A 19,365-nucleotide genomic window follows, 5' to 3' on the forward strand; every position below is an offset into this window, starting at 1 on the left:
AATAAGCTACCATCATGGTTGACATCCAGCAGTTTGTCTGCAGCCAGGCTGACCTGCACACGGCTTCATCTCTCTTCTCTATAGAGCCCATGGGGTTTAGCATGCCAGCCAGCTAATAATTAAATAACCCTGCTACTTTCAATATGCAAACTGACATCATTTACATCTATTTGAATAATAGTTATGAAATAACCACACACACATTGGCCACACACATTCAAAATAAGTAAATACATTCATATTCCTTTCGATAACCAAATGTTGTTACCGTGCAGGAAATTGGAGACTCCAACTGAATTTCTGAATAAATCTTGGTTTATCTTGTTGGAGGGTTGTCCAGTAAGTTTCTCAGCATGTCATTGTTTAGCTTTGCAAGTTTTACTTTACTGGAGGCAGCATGTGATAAGGAATAGTAAAAGCCTACCCAAGATCTTTTTCTTTGTGGACTGCCCTGACACACACACGCTGTATATGCATATACAGTACACACACACACACACCCACACGCACACACGCACACACACACACACACACACACACACACACACACACACACACACACAGATCATACTCCTGCCTCTTTAAGTTTCCTCCTCCACTTGGCCAGCACTGACAGGAAGAAGGATGACACATTGGATTATATCTCAATAAAACCTGTTTACTTTACCTGGATCACCATCGTACACCATTGCTAATCATAAATCATCACAGAATAAAACACCTCGGAGTGACAATCTGCAACAACAACACAATTAAGGCATGCAGGTTCACAGACGTCACTTGTCTCATTTCCAAATGCTCGCTCGCCGGGCATCAAAGCAGAGCCAGTACTAGCAAGCAGAAGCTTGAGCGTTGCCACATCAGTGTTCTTTATTGGTTTTTCAGGAATGAGGAAGTGTGTGAGGCAGCATCTTTACGGGAAGGCAGTGAGTATGAGAGGGAGGGGCTAATGGGAATGCGTGTGGGTGGGGAGGTTATGACAAATATTTGTTAAGACAGACAGGAATAAAGGGGACAAGAAAGGCAAAGTGCAAAGGTGGAACACTTTAATTACGTTTGGCGCTGGATAATCACATTTCTCAGCTTACTCACACTGCGGTCGGTCTCTGCGTACCCGCCCAGCCTTTGGATTATCATTGTGTAACTGTGTTACTGCGAACAACCTTTTGGCAGACCTGATGGTTATTGTGAAAGGAAATTTCATACCAGTATCTGATTTGGCAATGGGTTATTCAAAAAGGGAATAGAAGTAGCTTGGGGCAACGATACACTGTGTTCTATTTCATAATGTCATAAAAGGTTGGTAAAATATGTTCCAGCTGAAGGAACGTGTCAGGAGGCTGTAAAACACAGCACACACACACACACACACACACACAAATAACACATTGTGTAGAAATGTGAACAGGAACAGCCAGTGACATACCTGTGTTCACACCACCTTATTGATCTGTGCACGCATGTGAGTCTGTGTGTAAGTGTGTGTTTTTGTGTTTCGTCATTCTTAAACAGTGTGTGTGTGATTGCATTTTCAGGTCCACATCTGGTGTTGCTGTATTTTCTTTTTTTCTCACTGACAGAGATGGAGAGCAGCTTGACCTCTTCCGTTAAGTATGTGGCAGCAACCGCCACAATGTGTAAGCCGGTGAGTCAGCCAATAGGAATGCGGCGCTCCCCTGGCATCTCCTAGAAAAGTTACACAGGTTCTCCTCACAGAGATGGAGAGTCCGAGTGAGGGACATCTGAGAGGCATTACCCTCTTACTGTTGTTGTTGAACCATTTCTGGTGACATCCTCCTCAAGGGCTGAACAAGTGTTTCTGCTCTTGTTGGATAAAATCCTGTTTTCAGCAGATAAGCAATCGCCAAGAGAGGCACCTTTAGCAAACACACTCACTCTGTGTACTCTCCTTGTTGAACTAACATACTCTATTTCCTGTATGTTCATCAGGCAATTGGTTCAATGATCCTTAGCATAATTAGTGTTTTTGGGTGGAGCTCAGTCAGTAGCCAGGAGTCAGTAATTCTCTGAACCTGGTCAACCTGGTCGACCTGGTCATAAGCCTGCTTGTTTAGCCCTTTGGCTGTTGCCACTCCTTTAACCTCAGCTAACCTCACTGTGCAAGTCAGGAACCAGATACCAGCAGTAAAACTGACTTCTGTTGAGTTGAGTAGCTCAGCAGAGGTCAAAGGAGATGTTTCTATGTTGATCATTTAGGCATCACCCTTTCACCAGAATAGATGTTAGCTAAGTACATTTCTGCATTAATTCTGAATGCGCTAATGTTTGTTTAGATTGGACATTCTATTTTTCTCTTATGCTCTGGTTAGGGTTAGGCACAAAAAACACTAGGTTAGGGTTAGGATAAAAAATCAAGGTTTGGTTTACAATAATTATTTGGGTCACCAGGATTACAGATGGAGATTTCCGACTGCCTGTGAATAATAGCTTGCAGCTATTAGTGGTAGCTTTAATGTCACAAAAAAACATCTGGAAACCTTCTCTGGTGTCCTTAAAAATATCCAGCGGTGTGACTCAATCTGTGGTCAGATAGTTGGCAGCATTGTTGGCTTCCCCCCCACCTCCTGATGTGTGACTAATTAGCAGTCAATGTCAACGTCATATGTTGTGTTTGGTACAGATCGCATATCTGTGGCTTACAGAATTGTTAGCTGCTGACATTATATCCTAGTGACTGGGCTTTTCCCCTTACTTCCAGTCTATGCTAAGCTAAGCTAATTGCCTCCAGCTCCAAACATAACACACAGACGCAAGGGTGGTCATTAATATCCTCTCCTCCTCCTGCTCTTCGAAGCAAATTAGTGAATTACGATTTTGGTGTGTAGAAGTTCAATAGACATGGTTTTACGAGAAAAAACAAAGGAGGACAACATGCATAGCTCAGGTCATTACATAAACTCAAACACACACCACCATGAATGCAGAGCAGAACCCTCTTAGGGCGAGTTTGTCCAAATCCATTCTTCTGCGCTTCCTCGACCTCCCCTTCCCATAACCTTTCCGACTCAAGGATCCGCCGCCTCCCCCTCCCGCAGCCTATCAGCTGCTCAGGGAATGGGCCAAAGAGAGAGTCAGGGTCACCCCTGGCTCAGACATCTTACTCCCACTGCCGTGGAAACCCAACAGGCATCCCGGAGACAAACACAGACCCACTGAGCTACCACAGCCAGTTCCCGGACTCCCACCCTTCCCAGCCAGGCCTGGGAAAAATACTCACTGGAAATGTTCTAACTAAGGCAGATAAAAGAGAAGAGGCTGTTCAAGTTTGTTTGGTGAGAAGCTTCAACAGGCCTGTGTCTGCTCAAAGGTCTTAATTTCTTCCTTAGCTTGACTGTCCTCTCTGTTGTTTTCTTCTGTTGAATAGAGGGGCAGGGGAAATTTAGGTCATTTGTTGCTGCCTGAATATTTATTTCCCCTCATGGCCCTGATCCAGATACGTTTAGTCCTAGCCCCATATTAATGTCCCTGTCAATATGTTTAAGCTGCCATTATTTCAGACATTTTACAGAAAACACATGGAAAAAACCCACTGACTTTGAGGTGAGGGAACAGGAAGTTCATAAATCCTCAATTATTTTTCCAGGTTTTAGGACTCATTCCTGTGGCACTCTGCAGCATAATGGATGTGGTTACATGTAAAAAAAAAACATGTCTTCAGTCTATTTGAAATCATTCTGATTAGATTCCAACTGAACTGTTCACATGGATGTTTAATAAACTGATCTAACACATGCGCATTTAGATGCCTCAAAGCATTTTATCAGAAAGTGACCTTTTTGACATCCCCAAACGTGTCCTTCCACTGTGAATCATCTGGAAATCTTAATGAAGAGGAAGACGAATGGCTTCTGCCTGTTAATGCCAATTCTAATATGGATCCACATTGTGTCTTTGGAACAATATTTGCATTTCTGCCAATTTTCATTCTAATTCAGTAGCAATCTCAGCTTCAGAGGACCTTCGCAGCTCATCGAGAACCGACAAGCTGCAGGTTTTTTGTTGCTACCACCATGTTGTGCTCCCTTCTGGAAACTGGTTTACCCCAAATTGGGACAACCGTGTTCAGAAACAACATACGTAACCCCCTACCCCACTGATCTTGAAATTTCATTGAGATCAGGCCAAATCAGACCAGTCCACTCTGACTGAGGCAATTACATGATGATGAAGTGATTATTTTGACTAGGATATTATCATGAGTGCAATATATAAACAGTTATTTTTTGCACAGACTTTTAAATTGAAACCAACAACAGATAAAGAGGATCGTCTGATTGTCTGATAGGAGCATGAATATTTTACAGAAGTGCGAAAACTGAGAATGCACACAGTAACTGTACTGTGGTTTTCCGCCACAGAAACTGAAATGTCAAAATGACGGCGCGTGCACTCTTGTTCCCATCTCTTACCAGCAATTCTGGCTTTTATCTTTTTTTTTGAGGAACTTCGACAGAAAATCTTGATGGGAAAAAGGCTGCAACGCGAACACTTGCACAATATGGAGGTGCCTGTGTGTTTGTGTAGCCCAGCCAACCATCCTCAAACCGTCAGTCGATACCTCCTCGCTCCCTCCATGTCCAGGCTTGTTCATCAGGTGTAACGTGGATTGCCACAACCCGTGGGATCCAGCCTAGCTGTTGAGAGAGTGCTGAGGTGGGGCGTGGAGCCGCTATCTTCCTCTTTCATTATGAGACTGAGTCATTCATAAAAATGTGAAAACAAAGTCAACAGCATAACCGCCTTCGTGTGACTACAAGCTGGGAGAGAGCGAGGGAGAATGACTGCTGGCTGTCTTGTCATGCAGATTAAAGTGAACAGGAGGAGTTTGTGCGTAAGACAGTGAAAAAAGCGTTCCTACTTAATGAGGCAATAAGTAACACCGCCATGGGAACCTCGGCCGATGAACAAATGCTTTGCTGCCGTGTTTTCCTTTCATTAATTTCACACTCTGCTGTGTCCTGTTTGCGGGGGGGGGGAATCTACAGATGTGGTCCCTGCAGAGTGCAATACAAATGCAATCATCGCTGGTGCTCTGAGCATACTTGCTTACTCCGTGCCAAAGCTATACTACTCAGGACAGATGGTCGGGATGACTTCTGCAGTAGCTTGAACTGTAAATGAAGACCTCAGGGATGATGCAGTATTAATGAAGTTTGACATATAGACAGGTTCTTATGTACCATTTGTAAATCACATGGACAGTCGGTCTGTTTTATCTTTATCTAGTTTTTGATGATATTCTATTTTATTGATGGCACACGCTATTTTCTTTTTATGGCCATTAGTTTGATCATGCTCGAAGCAGCGGCTGGGTGGGACTAACTGACACAGCACTGTAAAACAGGGTGTAATTGCTGCGTTGTCTTTGAACCATGATCTAATATAGAGTGTCAGTTTGTTTGACCGGTAAAGTGATACACACCCTGTGAAAGACTCTGGCATGGTTGATGGACAAAGTGAAGAGAGTGTTTGAATTCCTTAAAGGTGCAACCTGTAAAAGAGTTGATTGTTGGGTCTCGTTCCCAGGTCATTATATACTGACGCTTCTAGTTGGTGGCATGCCTGACCTACCAAAAGTGTCTCTATTTGACGACCCAGGAATGAGACACAATAAATAAATAAATAAATAAATAAATAAATAAATAAAAAACAACAAAAGACTTGAATTGGCACCTTGTAAAATGTCTTTACAGGAATCAATCAGTTTTCATGGTGTTTTTCCATGAAGCATCTTTCTATGGTTTAGGGATGTAATTTCATTTTTATAAACAAATGGAATGTTGTGTATATGAATGTATGATATCTTCAGTCATACAAAATCTAAATCTGATCAATTTTATTGGACAGTACATACGTGTGAGCAGGCAGAGCGATCGCCATGTGGTTCCATGCCACACAGCATATGACAAAACAAAACAAAAAAAAGCAATACAGAAAGTTTTCTTTACAAACAATTCTTTACATTGAAACCATTGTTTTAGGTTCCATTTTTAATGTTATCTTGCAGCAATGTTGTGCTTATGTTCTGGTTAGGTTTGGGTGAGAAAAATCCACTTGGTTAGGGTTATGAAAAAGAATCATGTTTTGGCTTACCTGGCTCTGTCCCCAAAAAACATGGCTGAATATTGTCCCAGTACTGTAAAAATATCCAGTGGTTTGGTGCTTACAGATGCTGAAACACTTGTCTTCAAACAGAGGTCTCTGGCTTGGCAGATATGTCACACGTACTGTAAAAATGTAAACATGACACATAGAGTTTGGGTCAGCGGTTTGCAGAAACAGAAAATGCCATCATTTATTTCGGTGACTGCTGACTTTCTGGCTCTTTGAACTGCATATTTCCACAGCTCCCATCGCTGTCACCTCTCTTGCTGGTTCTGCTATTTCTTATGCGTGTACTTTTTGCGTCTCCGCAAACTAAACCTTCACACTCAAGCTGGATTTTGTGGATTGGTGGGTCTGTTTCACACTTTACTGTGAGACTGAGCTGGCTACTTTCTTCACTCAGACGGGATTTAAATGTGGTATTACCATTCCAGTTATTTACTACAATTTGGCCAATTTGGGGACCTGCCCATTGTAGCATAGCTATTTCTGTATTTGGGGTGAATGCATAATACATCAGAGTGGTTCCAGAAGGAGGCAAGTATAATATCAGTATATACTTTAAATTACCAATAGTTACTTCCATAATAAAGACAGGACGTGTACATGATAACATAAAGGAGAAAGTTTAGGTTGCTGTTTTCCTGTGTTGATGAGCAGCTGGAGGCCAGAGTTTTACCCACCTTCACCACCACATCATGTGTGACTCACTCCCCCTGTGAAGAGATGGAAACTGTGAGCTCCTGATCCATGGAAAGTCACTTTTTCAATCTGGCAACGATCCTTAAAGGCTAAATTTGACTGAGAACAGCAGTCAGGCTGCCCCGACAGTCTGGTGCCCGAATCCCCCCCCCCGCCTTCCCCACAGCCGACCACACACACACACAGAATACACTTTTGGACAAGCAGTGACGGGGCCAGGTCGAAGCCGAGCCGTGACATGTGGAACACTGTGCTGCTGTATGAGGAGGCAGTTCATCTCGACCTTTTCCTGGAGCATTGTACCCTCCTCTCTGCTGGAACAAGTGACACCGACACTGGCTGCCCACCATCCATTACTCACTCAAGTGTGTGTGCGTGTGTGTCTGTGTGAGACTGTGTGTATTCCTGTACTTCTGCCTTTATGAGGTTAAAGTGACCTCACGAAGACAGACAGACGGGGGGAAATTCTCCAAGATGAGGCCATTTAGGTGCTCCTCACTTTAATGACAATATTTGTGTGTGAAGTTTAAAAAGAAGCCCACCAGTTTTTCTACAGAAAGAAGATTAGAGTACTTCTTGTATAATGTCCTCTAGGTTTAATGATTAAACTTGGAGTTTGTTGGTCAGAGAGGATCCAATGAAATACAGTATTAAGTTGAATTAAGAAAAATACATGATCCAGGGTTTTTTTTGGATCTTGACTCATATAAGTGACTAAAACACAGGATGTCTCTCCTCTTGCCTTCAGTTCCCACCAATCTTTCTTTTATCTGTCTCTTTAAAATGACCCGGCTTGATATTTACATTTACAATATCAATTAGGTCATAACAGAAACTATATTTCCAGCACTGAATAAACACGCTGTCCTCAGAGGGGAATAAGGTTCCCAGAAGAAGCCTGCAAATGAAACCAAAGTGAAACAGTATGAAATTGGCTGTTCTTTGAGGACAGTTGGTTTAATCAGTCACAAAGAAGAGCCAGTGAAGGTTTTTCTTCTCTCTTTCTCTCAACATTTTGTCTACCGAGACAGACAGTAGTGCAGCTTCAAATTGAAACAAGGACCGGTCAGCGTTGTAAGAAATGTTTACATCCTTTAGAAATGTAAAAAATTACAGATTACAAAGATCACAAGCAAAAGCTGGGATTCAAACTTTTTACTTTCCAAAAAAAATGTTCTTCAAGTGTCAAAAGGAAGAGTGTTGAATACTCTCTCACAAAAAACCCCACACCTGAAACCTTGTAGAGTGGTCCCGTATATGAGCTGGCTCAGAGAACTGACAAACTCTATTTCCACACAACTGCAACTGCGAATATGACCAGGTGACAGCCGTGTTGGCGTAGGTGACGTACTGTCCATAGAGCGAGACCACGTGGTTCACTGAGCAGTTTTGTACTGGAACTACGTGGCCACTTTACAAACTGCAACTTTCTTGTCGTCCAAAATCTTCTTTTAAATCGTCAGACACGACGATGTTTAATTTGTGGCACAGTTCGAACGGAATCAAAAACGTATTTGTCTATCCTCACTGACTGCTGCACAGATCTGTTCAACAATAAGGCCAACTGGGACAAACCAAAGGGGGGGGGGGGGGACTTCAGCACTCTATTCAGGCTGATGATGTCACATGCACTCAATCTGAGGAACCAAAGTAATTAATCAGATTCAGTGATTATATAATATGATCTGAGTGCATTTTATGCCTCAGTGTGCAGTATTTCCCCTGAGATGCGAGAGAAATGTATAATATTCATGTAATATACTCGCTTAGGTACCACACTTGAGTAAATGTTGTTAAAGGAGCAATTACAGCCACATTCACTTGGAGGCTACCCGTTGCATTGGCCAATTGCTGGCTCAATATCTGGTGCCCACTCCGGCGCTCTTAGGTCAGAGATGCGTAAGTGAATGTAGGTCAGTGAAACGGCCTTGGTAGTGTAATAAAGATACATATATCTGTACTTACAGCTTATATTATGAAATGTAACCAGAGTAATGATAATGTAATCCCATGTCCCTGTGATTGTGGGCTGCAGGAAGTTCCTGACAACGTTACTCAACAGTTCCGGCTGTACCTTACAGTTGGAACAGGGAAGAGGGTCATAATGCAACAGCTGGGGTTTCTCTGTCTTTCTCAATAGAAGGCGCAGCACAGAATTTACGGGAACCAGTCAAAGTCGAGCCAGTCAGCTGTTACTGTTGATGCATTGTAAGAAGTCTCTGGTCAATAACACCTGCTGAGGGTGAGCAAAGCACAGATGAGGAGAACACGAGGCAGCAAGGCATCTGTAATGGGATCAAAACAAGTGACACACTCACTGACTCATTATCACACAGCAGGCCTGCTCAAGGAGACACAAGTGAGTTATCAATGCGTCTTCTTCTCTGGGTGCTAAACATAGACGGTGTTGTTCTAAAATGTCTCTGGCCGCTGTTTGACTCCGTCCTATTTGCCGATGACTCAGTGTTGAACTAAGGCAGTCAAATGAACTCTCGTGGGGGGGAGAGTGACTCACCAGGAAGGTCCATGCAAATATCAAACTCTGACAGTTTGCATGATTAGTCCTTCACCATGTGCAGGGAAAACGGGGGTCAACAAACAATGATGGTATGAACAATAGGACAAAACGCATCACTACAACTGCCTCGAATGCACATAGGGGAAGGCTCATTCACTTTTTACTGAATGATGAGCTAGATGAAGAAAAATACCAGTTTTGTGTCAGTAGCAGCTGCCAGATGGGTTAGCATACAGACTAGAAACAGGCTGGACATGACTTCCTGAAATTTCCATCACCATTAGATCAACTGATATTGCCATGTTGATGTTAAACTTACAAAAAAAGCACTGAACATGATTCGTCAGCAGCAAAGATCATTGTGGAGCAACACTGTTTATGATGTCAGGAACAACACCAACACGACAGTATCAGATAATGCTGAGGTAGACAGGTAACTGGCAGAGGCTCCGGAGAGGCCGAGAGCTGAAGCTGCAAATCGTTTTTACACTTCTGTTTTGGAAGAAATCAAACAAACAAGCTATCACGTGTTAAAGGTGCACTCTGTAGATTTGGGGAAGATATTTAAATCTGAAGAGAAATATCGTCACCGATTGATTTTTTTTGTGCCGAAACAAACTAAATAAACTCTTTTTGTTTTCATGACTGAACAAACAAACTAACCTTAAAGGACAACACAGTTTCATACTGGTTTACTTTGTTTATATGTGGCGGACCCTGCCACCTTTCTAGCTTCAAACTGTGTTCGAAGACCTTATTTTCCTTTGAGAACAGCTTGTTTATTCAGTTATGTTTTATCACCTCAAAGCCATTCTGTTAGCAGTTTCCTTCTGCTTCAGACAACTGGCTGCTGGCTGTGGCCTTGTTTTCAACAGTTAGTGACCAACATTGTCTGTCTGCTGTTTGGTGCTGCAGGTAGTGTACAGCGGGGTTTCCAAGGGCTTTAACTGAAAACAGCTGCCTGCTGTGGTGAAATTGCAGGCTAACAGTTAAACAATGAGCTGATACTCAATATCAAACCTCATAAAGCTGAGGGAAGCTGCAGATTCAAGTGCTAATTCCTTGCACCCATAGGTTCACTACAACTGACCACCTCGTAACACTGTTTTCACATTTGGTGTTTAATATAGAAATACTGAATCAGATTCAGAAATAATGTATTGATCTGTGTGGGAGAAACTGGGCTGTTACAGCTTAGAGAAATTGTAAGAAAGTTAATATGAAATAGCAGTTTGTGAAAAAAAAAAAATGTACGTAAAGATATAGAATATAAATGTAAAGAAATGTGCGTTAAGGTATGACACATGACAACTATATAGAGAAATAAAACTAATACATGTACCCCATATTACACTATTACACTACACTATGAATGAATAAGTTCCGCTTTCCAGCCAAAAGCACTTCAAACCTTTGGAACAACAGAACTGTCCGGCTGTATTTGAGGCAACAGACACAACAGCACAAGCCGACATGCAGAGCTTGATGTGGCGTGTGGTTCTTAGAATGTCAGGGGAAATGAATGGCGGTATCATTCGCGGAAACTACCCGTGGTCTCATACGCTGTAATCTCTTCAGGGAAAATGCATGTTGTCTGAGTACCTGCAGAAGAAAGCCAGCAACGGATGAAAAGGATCACTGAAGACCGACACTACAATTTAAATTTATGGTGGCATGATGACATTTTAGGGCTGGTTTCCTTTGATGGTCTCTGTCCAATATTACCTGATCCAAAAATGCATATAGTGAGTTGAATGGAGGACTCGGATTTGCTCTATCTGTGAACTGACACGTAGATAACTTTGAATCTTTGAAGGATTCCTTTGGACTGTTTACAGACAGTCCAAAGGCTTGCAGAAGTTGATTGGGGAAATAGATATCAGGGATAGGCCTTTGAATTAGAAGGGTCTAAAGGAGCGTGACCCTCGGAGGTTGACTGTGCGAGTGTGTGCGCACCAGTGGAGTGGCATTAGTAAAACCCTTGGGATGAGCTTGGCTTAAACCCTTTATCACAAATGAGTGATGTAAGCCTTAATTACCCATGTGTCACTCATGCAGCTTGGCCTCAACGGAAAACTCTTCTGCAACATAACAAGACAGAGAAGTAATTAAAAGCAGTTGCTCTTTATGTCTTCGGTTGTTCAAGATTGAGTGCACAAAAAGAGAAAGATCACTTGGAATAAGTGTAGACAGAGAAACCCTTTGTGTTGTAACAAGAGCCTATGACCACAATAGCAGCTCTGTGATGCTGCACTGAGGCCCAGACACATGCTCAGAGTGTAAATTTAGCATAATGATGTTTCGTAGAAAATGTTAACCAACAGTAAGATAACCATCTTAGAGAGAACCATTTGCTGGTTAGTGTAAAAACTAACAACAGATGCTGATGGAAATGTTATTAGAAAGAAATGGTGATCAGGAACTATATCCCCTGAAAGGATGCATTACTGTATGATGAACATTTTATGACAATTCGTCCAATGGTTATTGAGAAATTTAATCCAAAACCACAAACTATCATCAAAGCCAGCAGAAATCATCCTCTGGGGACCATGAATGAGAATTTCACGACATTCAACATGCAATGCAAGTTGCAGTAATTTTAGTTTTAGTAATTTCCTGAGCTACACAAACACACACACACACACACACACACACACACACACACACACACACAAACTACATTAAATTATAACTATACAGACTGCTATATCTGGATGTTTATTAGGATCTGTATAAAATTGTACTCAGTGATTGATAGAGCCACCTTAAAGGGATAGTTTGTGTTTTTTGAAGTGGGGTCATATAAAGTACATATCTATAGCGCAACTGGGCAGCAGGTGATCTGCAAGCAGCGAAATACAGTGCGAGGCCCAGCTGCTGGACGAGAGGTTTACTTTCGATAAAAATGAAACTTAACAGACCGTCAAACCTCCGTATCCCTGCGCAGGGATATGGAGGTTCTACGGTTGACAAAAATGTAGTGCCAAAAGAAAGGCAGGTCTGACGGTGATGTAAAGTGATGGTTAATTTTTTTCTCTGGACTCTGTTCACTGCAGTACAAAGCTGAGCATCGGGGCTGGAGCGTCTCTCTGCTTCTCCAAACTGAGGCTGCGCTGATCGGTGATTATGGTAGGGAACACACCGACTATAGATATGTACTTTATATGATCCCACTTCAAAAAACACGAACTATCCCTTTAATAAGGCAGATTTTTGTTCATCAATACACATGAATTGTTCCACTTCCACAAAAAAGCAGGTGCTAGTAGCCAGCTGTAGCAAGCAGTTTGTTGCTGGGTACAGGTAGTGTGCAGTAACTGAAAGCTACCTGTTGCATCCAGAAAAAGCAACGCCATGAGAGCTGAGAGCGTGAATCAAAACAGCAAAATGACAGGCTGTGAAACTTAATGAATGTGCTGAAAGCTGCTAAAATAGAGGTGAGGGGACCTGCAGAGGCTATAGAGACATGGTACAATGGAAGCATTTTGGCTCCCATGCTTTTTTTTTTCGTCCCCATCCATCCATCCAAATCACAGTGGGTAAACACACATTGTCTTCACCTGACAGGCACTAACTGGGGCTGATGGAAGCAGCGGTGCTTCCAACCTCCATGTAATTTGCTGTTGTGTAAATCGTTTTTGCTGGAGTTGGGGTCCCAGCAGCGCTGTCTAGAAGGAAGATTAGCGGTGAGGCCAGGGGTCCCATGGGAGCTTCGCAACTGATTAAACCTACAACTCTTATCTGTCCAAAGGAGCAGATCTGTGATAGGCTTCTGCCTGCTGCTCACTATCAATGTCTACATTAACCCACAGGAGCACCTGCAGCCTGTTAGTTGATGAACCCATGAAGACAAGCAGCAGTGACATTACAGCTGTGAAACAGCAGAGGGTTATTACTATTAGCTTATAACTGATGCTGTAAGGAGAGACACCAGCCTGCTATACATGCCAACAAAATCCATACATTATTCCCTGAGAAATTAACAGAAACTGTTGAAAAACATCCTGCCTCACGGTGTTAAAGAAAGTGAAAAATTATTCCTGGATCCGTCCCTTTATCAGTATCTGCACCAGAAGTTAGCAGGGTCTCAAACTATCCAACAAACATGGGTAAAAACACAACCTCCTTGGCAAAGGTAATACATTGAGTAGGAAGAAATTCCCTGTGGCACATTTAAGTAAAATAATTGCTATAATCAGTGTAGAAATACAGTGTAGAAGTTCTTAAAATTTTACAACAACAAGTACTTAATACATCAAAACTAAAAGTACTTTGTATGTAATATTGGATTACTTTTGCTGATGTAGGATTTTAATATTGTAATTGGACTCGACAGAGATAGTAATGCACAGGCATACGCTTACTTAGGTGTCTGGGTCTTGGCTACTCATTGGGGTCCTCTGACAGGTTAATTGATCTGTTCTGCTAGGTTATTCAAAGCATTAATAATATACCTTTTTTTAAATTAAAGATGACATCTTCTAATTGTAAAATAAATATTTTACATATAACTATCATGTTTGTGTCATGTACTGTACATGAAGTCAAGTGAAAAAGTACAGTATTGGTCTCTGAAAAGTAGTTCAGTAGACTCAAGAAGCATCAAATGTAACTCAAAATTGTACAAAAACACAGAACTTGAGAAATGTAGTAACTTTCCAGCACTGATAAACAGTGTTAGGCAATGATGCATCATTCAGTTAAATCAGTAATAGTATTACAGTTGCGATACTAAATAACTGTAATATTACTATACTAAGTAATGCAGCCTGAGGCCTCTACTGCCATTGCCAGGCCTCTACAAGCAGCATGCACTCCAGATAACAACAGTAACAGAATTTCCGTTGAGGACACAGTTGTGGAGAGACCCATCTAAAAGAAATATAGTAATGTTACAAGTGACTAATGACTTTTGATGCCAAGTGATATGTAACATGATAGCATTACTATTTAAGGGATCAATAAGTAAAGAGTAACACATTACAATCCCTGAGCAACCAGTGCTTGGTAAATGATGATACAAAATACAGAACATACAGTGTATGGCTACATGTTCATACTTCAGAGAAACATTGAGAATTGTCCATTAAAACACTCATGAGCATGTGCTCTGTCCTCTGTTCCTGCATGTGTGGACACATAAATAACTGAATAAACAACTTTTATTCTGAATACAAGAGAGCCTATAATGTATGAAAGTGTTTGCCATTCTTAAATGTATCAGTTTGAAGTACAAAGTCAGTGCTGGGATTTGAACTTGTTTTTCTCCTCTATATGTGAAAGCACCCTGCAGAAACAGAGGGTAGATGAGAAGATAAGAGTACATACCCGCCTGTCTTATCTCTTCATCTATTCTCTCCGTATGCGCTGCTCTTCTACAGAGACGTCAAACAGGAAACGTGCCCCCTCTGACCCACTACTCTATACATGTGTTAACATAGTGCCACTGTTCTTTATAACATCTTTTTATCAATAAATTCTGTATTCTAGCACACCTGTTGTCTGCTTTGATAGATGTAGGACAATTGGTTTCACCTTGATACGAAGTGTGTTGTGGCATCAATGGTATGTTTATAACATGACTGTGTTGAAGCGATGTAAAAAGTAGTCAAGTGTCATAGTTAAAAAAATATTTATTGAAATTGTATAAAAAATAGTTTCTAACATAATTTACAATTCTAATTTGAATGGATGAGAAAAACAACAATCCAAGCTGCAATCATGAAACCACAAGAGTTTCTCATTCTCTCTCTCTCACACACACACACACAAATACATTCACACACACAAACATCCAACATTCAGAATTCACTTGTTCCCACAGCAGACGACAGTGTAACAAAACCAGTTACCATCAGTAGACGTTCAATGTTTACATACATTAAGATGGAAGTGCTTTCGGGTCTATTTACAACATTATTTACATTACATACACAAACATACACACACATCTGCTCTTTCTTAAAATTTCAAGCCATAAATATGGTAAGAAAAGAAAAAATCATCTCGTCTTTGTTTGTCTTTTAAATAATCTGTGGGCCCTTCGGTGACTGTGGAATGAAATACATACAGCCAAAATTCTCTCATAAATAAATAAATAAATTCTGCACTCACTTAGTGTGAGAAAGAAGCCACAGCAATAATAAATATTATTTACAATTCTTGTCTCCACCCAATTTTAAGACCTGTGTGAGGCACTGTTTAAACATAAAAAAAAAAAAAAAAAAGAGCAGAGGATGTTGTATTTCGGTATGGTTTGCATTGTGGTGTGCATTCAGGTGGGTGTGAAAGAGCGGTCGCCTAAGCCTTTTGTTTGTTTACAGTACAACATGAGAAGAGGAGGAAGCGGAGGTTGTAGAGTAGAGGTGGATGCTGTAGTAAAGAGAGCGAGGTAAGTCCAGTGTTGCTGTCTTTATGATTTGTTTGCACAGGTTGCTGCCGGAGCTATGAGGTTGTCTGGTTGCTAATGACATTGGAGTAGTAGTAGTAGTGATAGTAGTGGTTGTAAATGGCATGGGCTTTACTGATCTAGGCCCATGAGAGGAAAATAAAACAGCGATAAACAATATAAAGCCTTGTACAGAGTAAGGAGCAGAAAGGCAGTTGAGATCTAGCGCCTTTTCGCTTTCACAAATTCAAGTATTTTCAGGTCCCCCAACAATCTCACAGAAGGCACTTTTTGAAAATCACCTCACTGTCCGCCAATGTATCTACTCTACCGACTCAAACAGAATGGAGGGAGAGTAGAGTACAGTGTAGCGAGAGGTAACATAACTCAGACTGTCCGCTGGCCATGCAGCAGAACAGTGAGAGCACGTTCTGTATTCGCTCAACGCAGGTGTCTGTGCACACAGAGCACCCCCCCACACGCTGATTAACACTCATTGCCTTAGATCACAGTCCAGCGAGGATGATGATCTGACATCGACAATGTCGGCGGCTGGGAGAATCAAGTATTTGGTGTGATGAGGGTGGAGAGGGTGTGGCCTGTCGGGTTGAAGCCATGAGATGTTTTTTTTTATGACATCGACCTCCTCTGTGTGTAGTCCTTTACACCTTGGTGCAGGGCCCACTCCATCCTCCTCCCTGCTTCAAGCCTGTTACGTAAGTCTATTTGTAATAGTCTCTTGTGACTGTAGGGTCTGGTTCAGACCAGAGTGAACCTCCATCACCGAGCCGCAGCCACAGGGGTGGGGATGAAGGCTGTGGGCTCATGGCCGATGCTGTGCAGCCTGATCTCTGTGGTCGTCTTCTCCGTCTGCACTGTGGCTGGGACTACAGAGGAGGACGTGCTCTGCATCCATGAGTGGTTGATAATGTCCTCGAAGGATGGGCGGTCAGCTGGCCGCAGGGAAAGACACCACTTGATCAGCTGTTGGCATTCTGGAGGAGAGGGAGGAGGAGAACCAGTAAGTCTGGAGCACTAATCTGTTTATGAAATATTACGCAAGTAGTGAAAAACCTCAAACATGCACTGCAATGTCAATTTACCTGTGGAAACTCTCCTCCGGAAGAGGACCTGCCCTCTCGTGATCTCCTCATCATGTTCGAATGGGATGTCACCACACACCATGTCATACAGCAGGACACCCAGGGACCAAACTGTGGCAGAGCGACCGTGATAGCGATGATATTTGATCCACTCTGGCGGGCTGTACACTCTTGTGCCTGTCAGGGAGGAGGAAATAGAAAGAAAAACACACCTTTAGAAACTGTGAACCCATTTATTACACACACACAATCACAAGAAAGAAATATAGAGGCAGTGGTGCAGCCTCCTCTAACTGACAATCAAATACCGTTTTGTCAAAGTGAAAACGAAAGCACTGCGCACAAAGCTAAATGATAAACAAAAGCATGCAGATTTATCAGCTGGGCTTGTTTCCGAGGGTATTATCAGGGCTCAGGTGCCAGGGAGTGTGACAGGCGGTGTGTGTGTGTGGGAGGGAGGGCTGAGCAGACATGTGACTTTGTTTACAAACTTTGAGTTGTAAAAATGCCACTTCCCTCCAATGGGGGGCGCCAAAGCAAAGTCAATGCTGCTCGGCATGTATTATATGGCTGCTCTGTGTGTGTGTGAGTGTGTGTGTGTGTGTGTGTGTGTGTGTGTGTGTGTGTAGGGGGGGGGGGGATTACACAACCCAGGATTCCTGCTGGTGTCCGCGGGCACGAATCATAAGACCAAATTGGCGCACAGGGTTGCTCAAATAGCAATAAAATCCAATAAAAGAATAGGCTTATAACGACAATAAAGCCATTTTCAAATGCATCGTATTGATGACTCACCATCAAAGTCTGTGTAAATGGTGTCTTTCAGTAAGGCTCCGGATCCGAAGTCGATGAGCTTCATCTCTCCGGTGCGGAGGTCGATGAGGATGTTCTCGTCCTTGATGTCCCGGTGCACCACCCCGCAGTTGTGGCAGTGCCGCACGGCCTCCAGCACCTGGCGGAAAAAGCTCCGCGCCAGCTCCTCCGGTAAGGCACCTTTCTCCGTGATGAAGTCAAACAGGTCCTTCACGTTCTCGGGTCTCTCCATCACGATGATGAAGCTGTCCGGCCGCTCGAACCAGTCCAGCATTTTGATAACGCCGCGGAAGCCCGTCCCGACCTTCTTCAACAACACGATCTCCATCGGGACCCGGGAGCCATTAGGCTGAAGAGACCATGATAAACATCAGTATTTGTTGCATGTAACCACGATCAAATGACGACATATTTCAATCAAATACGTCAAATGTTACACTTTTAAAAAGCAATGTAGGTCATAATTATAAAATATCTTGTTAATTAAGTCGATATTAGCACTAAAACAGTTGTACAAATGGTTTCTTACCAGCTCTCCCCACTCGGAGATTCTGTCCTTGGCCACATGTTTGACAGCAACCTAGCAAAGGAGCAAAGACCGCGTCAAATGTCGTGTACAGCAAACCAAAATATAAAGCAGCTGGTTCAAATCTCAACATGTCGTCTACAACAACACATAGCGAATACTAACCGGAGCTCCGTCGGCTACCCTCGTACCGGAGTAGACAGTGCCGAACCCGCCGCTTCCCAGCACGGCGCCGACCTGATACAGCTTCTCGAAGGGCTCCTTCTCCTTCACTGCAACAGACATAAACACAGCCGGTTAACACCGGGAGCGACTCCACGCTCTAAAAACACCAGCACCTACGGCGAGGCGACGGCACTCTAATATCATAAACATAATACACACACACTATGTTGTAAATACACTGAATTGTGGCTTAAATTGACCGCCGTCCTTGAAAATGATAAAGTAGCAGCGTGAATGAGGGGAGCCGCGATAAGCGCGCTGCCAGCCATTGCTGCAGCTCCGTCCTCCATGACAACACAGTGGAAAAAGGGCGTCTAACCTTGATGAACTTGGAGCTGGATTTTCGCCGGCATGTCGGTGGAAATGTGGGCCAGAGAATTGAGCTTGGACAGCAGCATTCCTTTTAGGGTATCCACCACAGGTCGACGACGTGTGTGCTCTTCGTGTTTTGTTCTGTTTTGGTTGAAAACAGTTATTTTATTCCGATAGTGAGACTCTCCCGGCTCCCCTTAGAGCTGTAAGTCCACGTTGCAGCGACACAAATGCGGTCGGGGTCCTCTCATCCGAACAGAAGAAAAACCCGCTTGTGATCCAGAAAAGTAAAGCCCGAAACTTCGTCCCGGTGTACGAATGTATACGCCGCGCGGTTCCAGCAATGTTTTGTAAACAGCTGCGTAAAATAGACGGTATACACAGATAAGACGTTCAAACGACCAATGTCTCCGTTAGACACCGGCTCTTGGAAACAACGAGCAGGGGGGAGGACGCTTATAAGGCAGTAGTAAGAGGGCGTCGCGAAACGCCCAGACGTCGCCGTGTCGCCGCCCACTTCCGCTCTCTGCACCAATGAGAGCGCGAGTACGCGTTCCAAACGCACGTCAATCACCAAATGAAAATAAAGCCAACCTCATAACCGGCTGGGCCAGACACAGACGTGGCGGGAATAAAAAACGCGCTAAAA

At 42.9% G+C, this 19,365-nt stretch overlaps 1 protein-coding gene across 1 annotated transcript; it reads right to left on the reverse strand.

Moving 5' to 3' along the window:
• Positions 1-14,964: 14,964 nt before the first annotated feature.
• Positions 14,965-19,158, reverse strand: pim1 (Pim-1 proto-oncogene, serine/threonine kinase). The gene is made up of 6 exons (XM_037105100.1): positions 18,724-19,158; positions 18,345-18,451; positions 18,183-18,233; positions 17,636-18,002; positions 16,841-17,017; positions 14,965-16,732 (listed from the first exon to the last, which is right to left on the reverse strand). The coding sequence occupies exons 1-6, from the start codon at positions 18,800-18,802 to the stop codon at positions 16,518-16,520; spliced, it is 996 nt and encodes a 331-aa protein (XP_036960995.1). The 5' UTR covers positions 18,803-19,158; the 3' UTR covers positions 14,965-16,517.
• Between the last annotated feature and the right edge of the window lie 207 nt (positions 19,159-19,365).

This window comes from Acanthopagrus latus, chromosome 7, assembly GCF_904848185.1.
Source record: "Acanthopagrus latus isolate v.2019 chromosome 7, fAcaLat1.1, whole genome shotgun sequence".
Taxonomy (NCBI): domain Eukaryota; kingdom Metazoa; phylum Chordata; class Actinopteri; order Spariformes; family Sparidae; genus Acanthopagrus; species Acanthopagrus latus.

Coding starts and splice junctions, on each gene's coding strand:
- pim1 (XM_037105100.1), bottom strand. CDS start 18,802: ATGCTGCTGTCCAAGCTCAATTCTCTGGCCCACATTTCCACCGACATG. Junction 18,003..18,182: donor TCTCCGAGTGGGGAGAGCTG/GTAAGAAACCAT, acceptor TGGTCTCTTCAG/CCTAATGGCTCCCGGGTCCC. Junction 17,018..17,635: donor CATTTACACAGACTTTGATG/GTGAGTCATCAA, acceptor CCTCCCTGACAG/GCACAAGAGTGTACAGCCCG.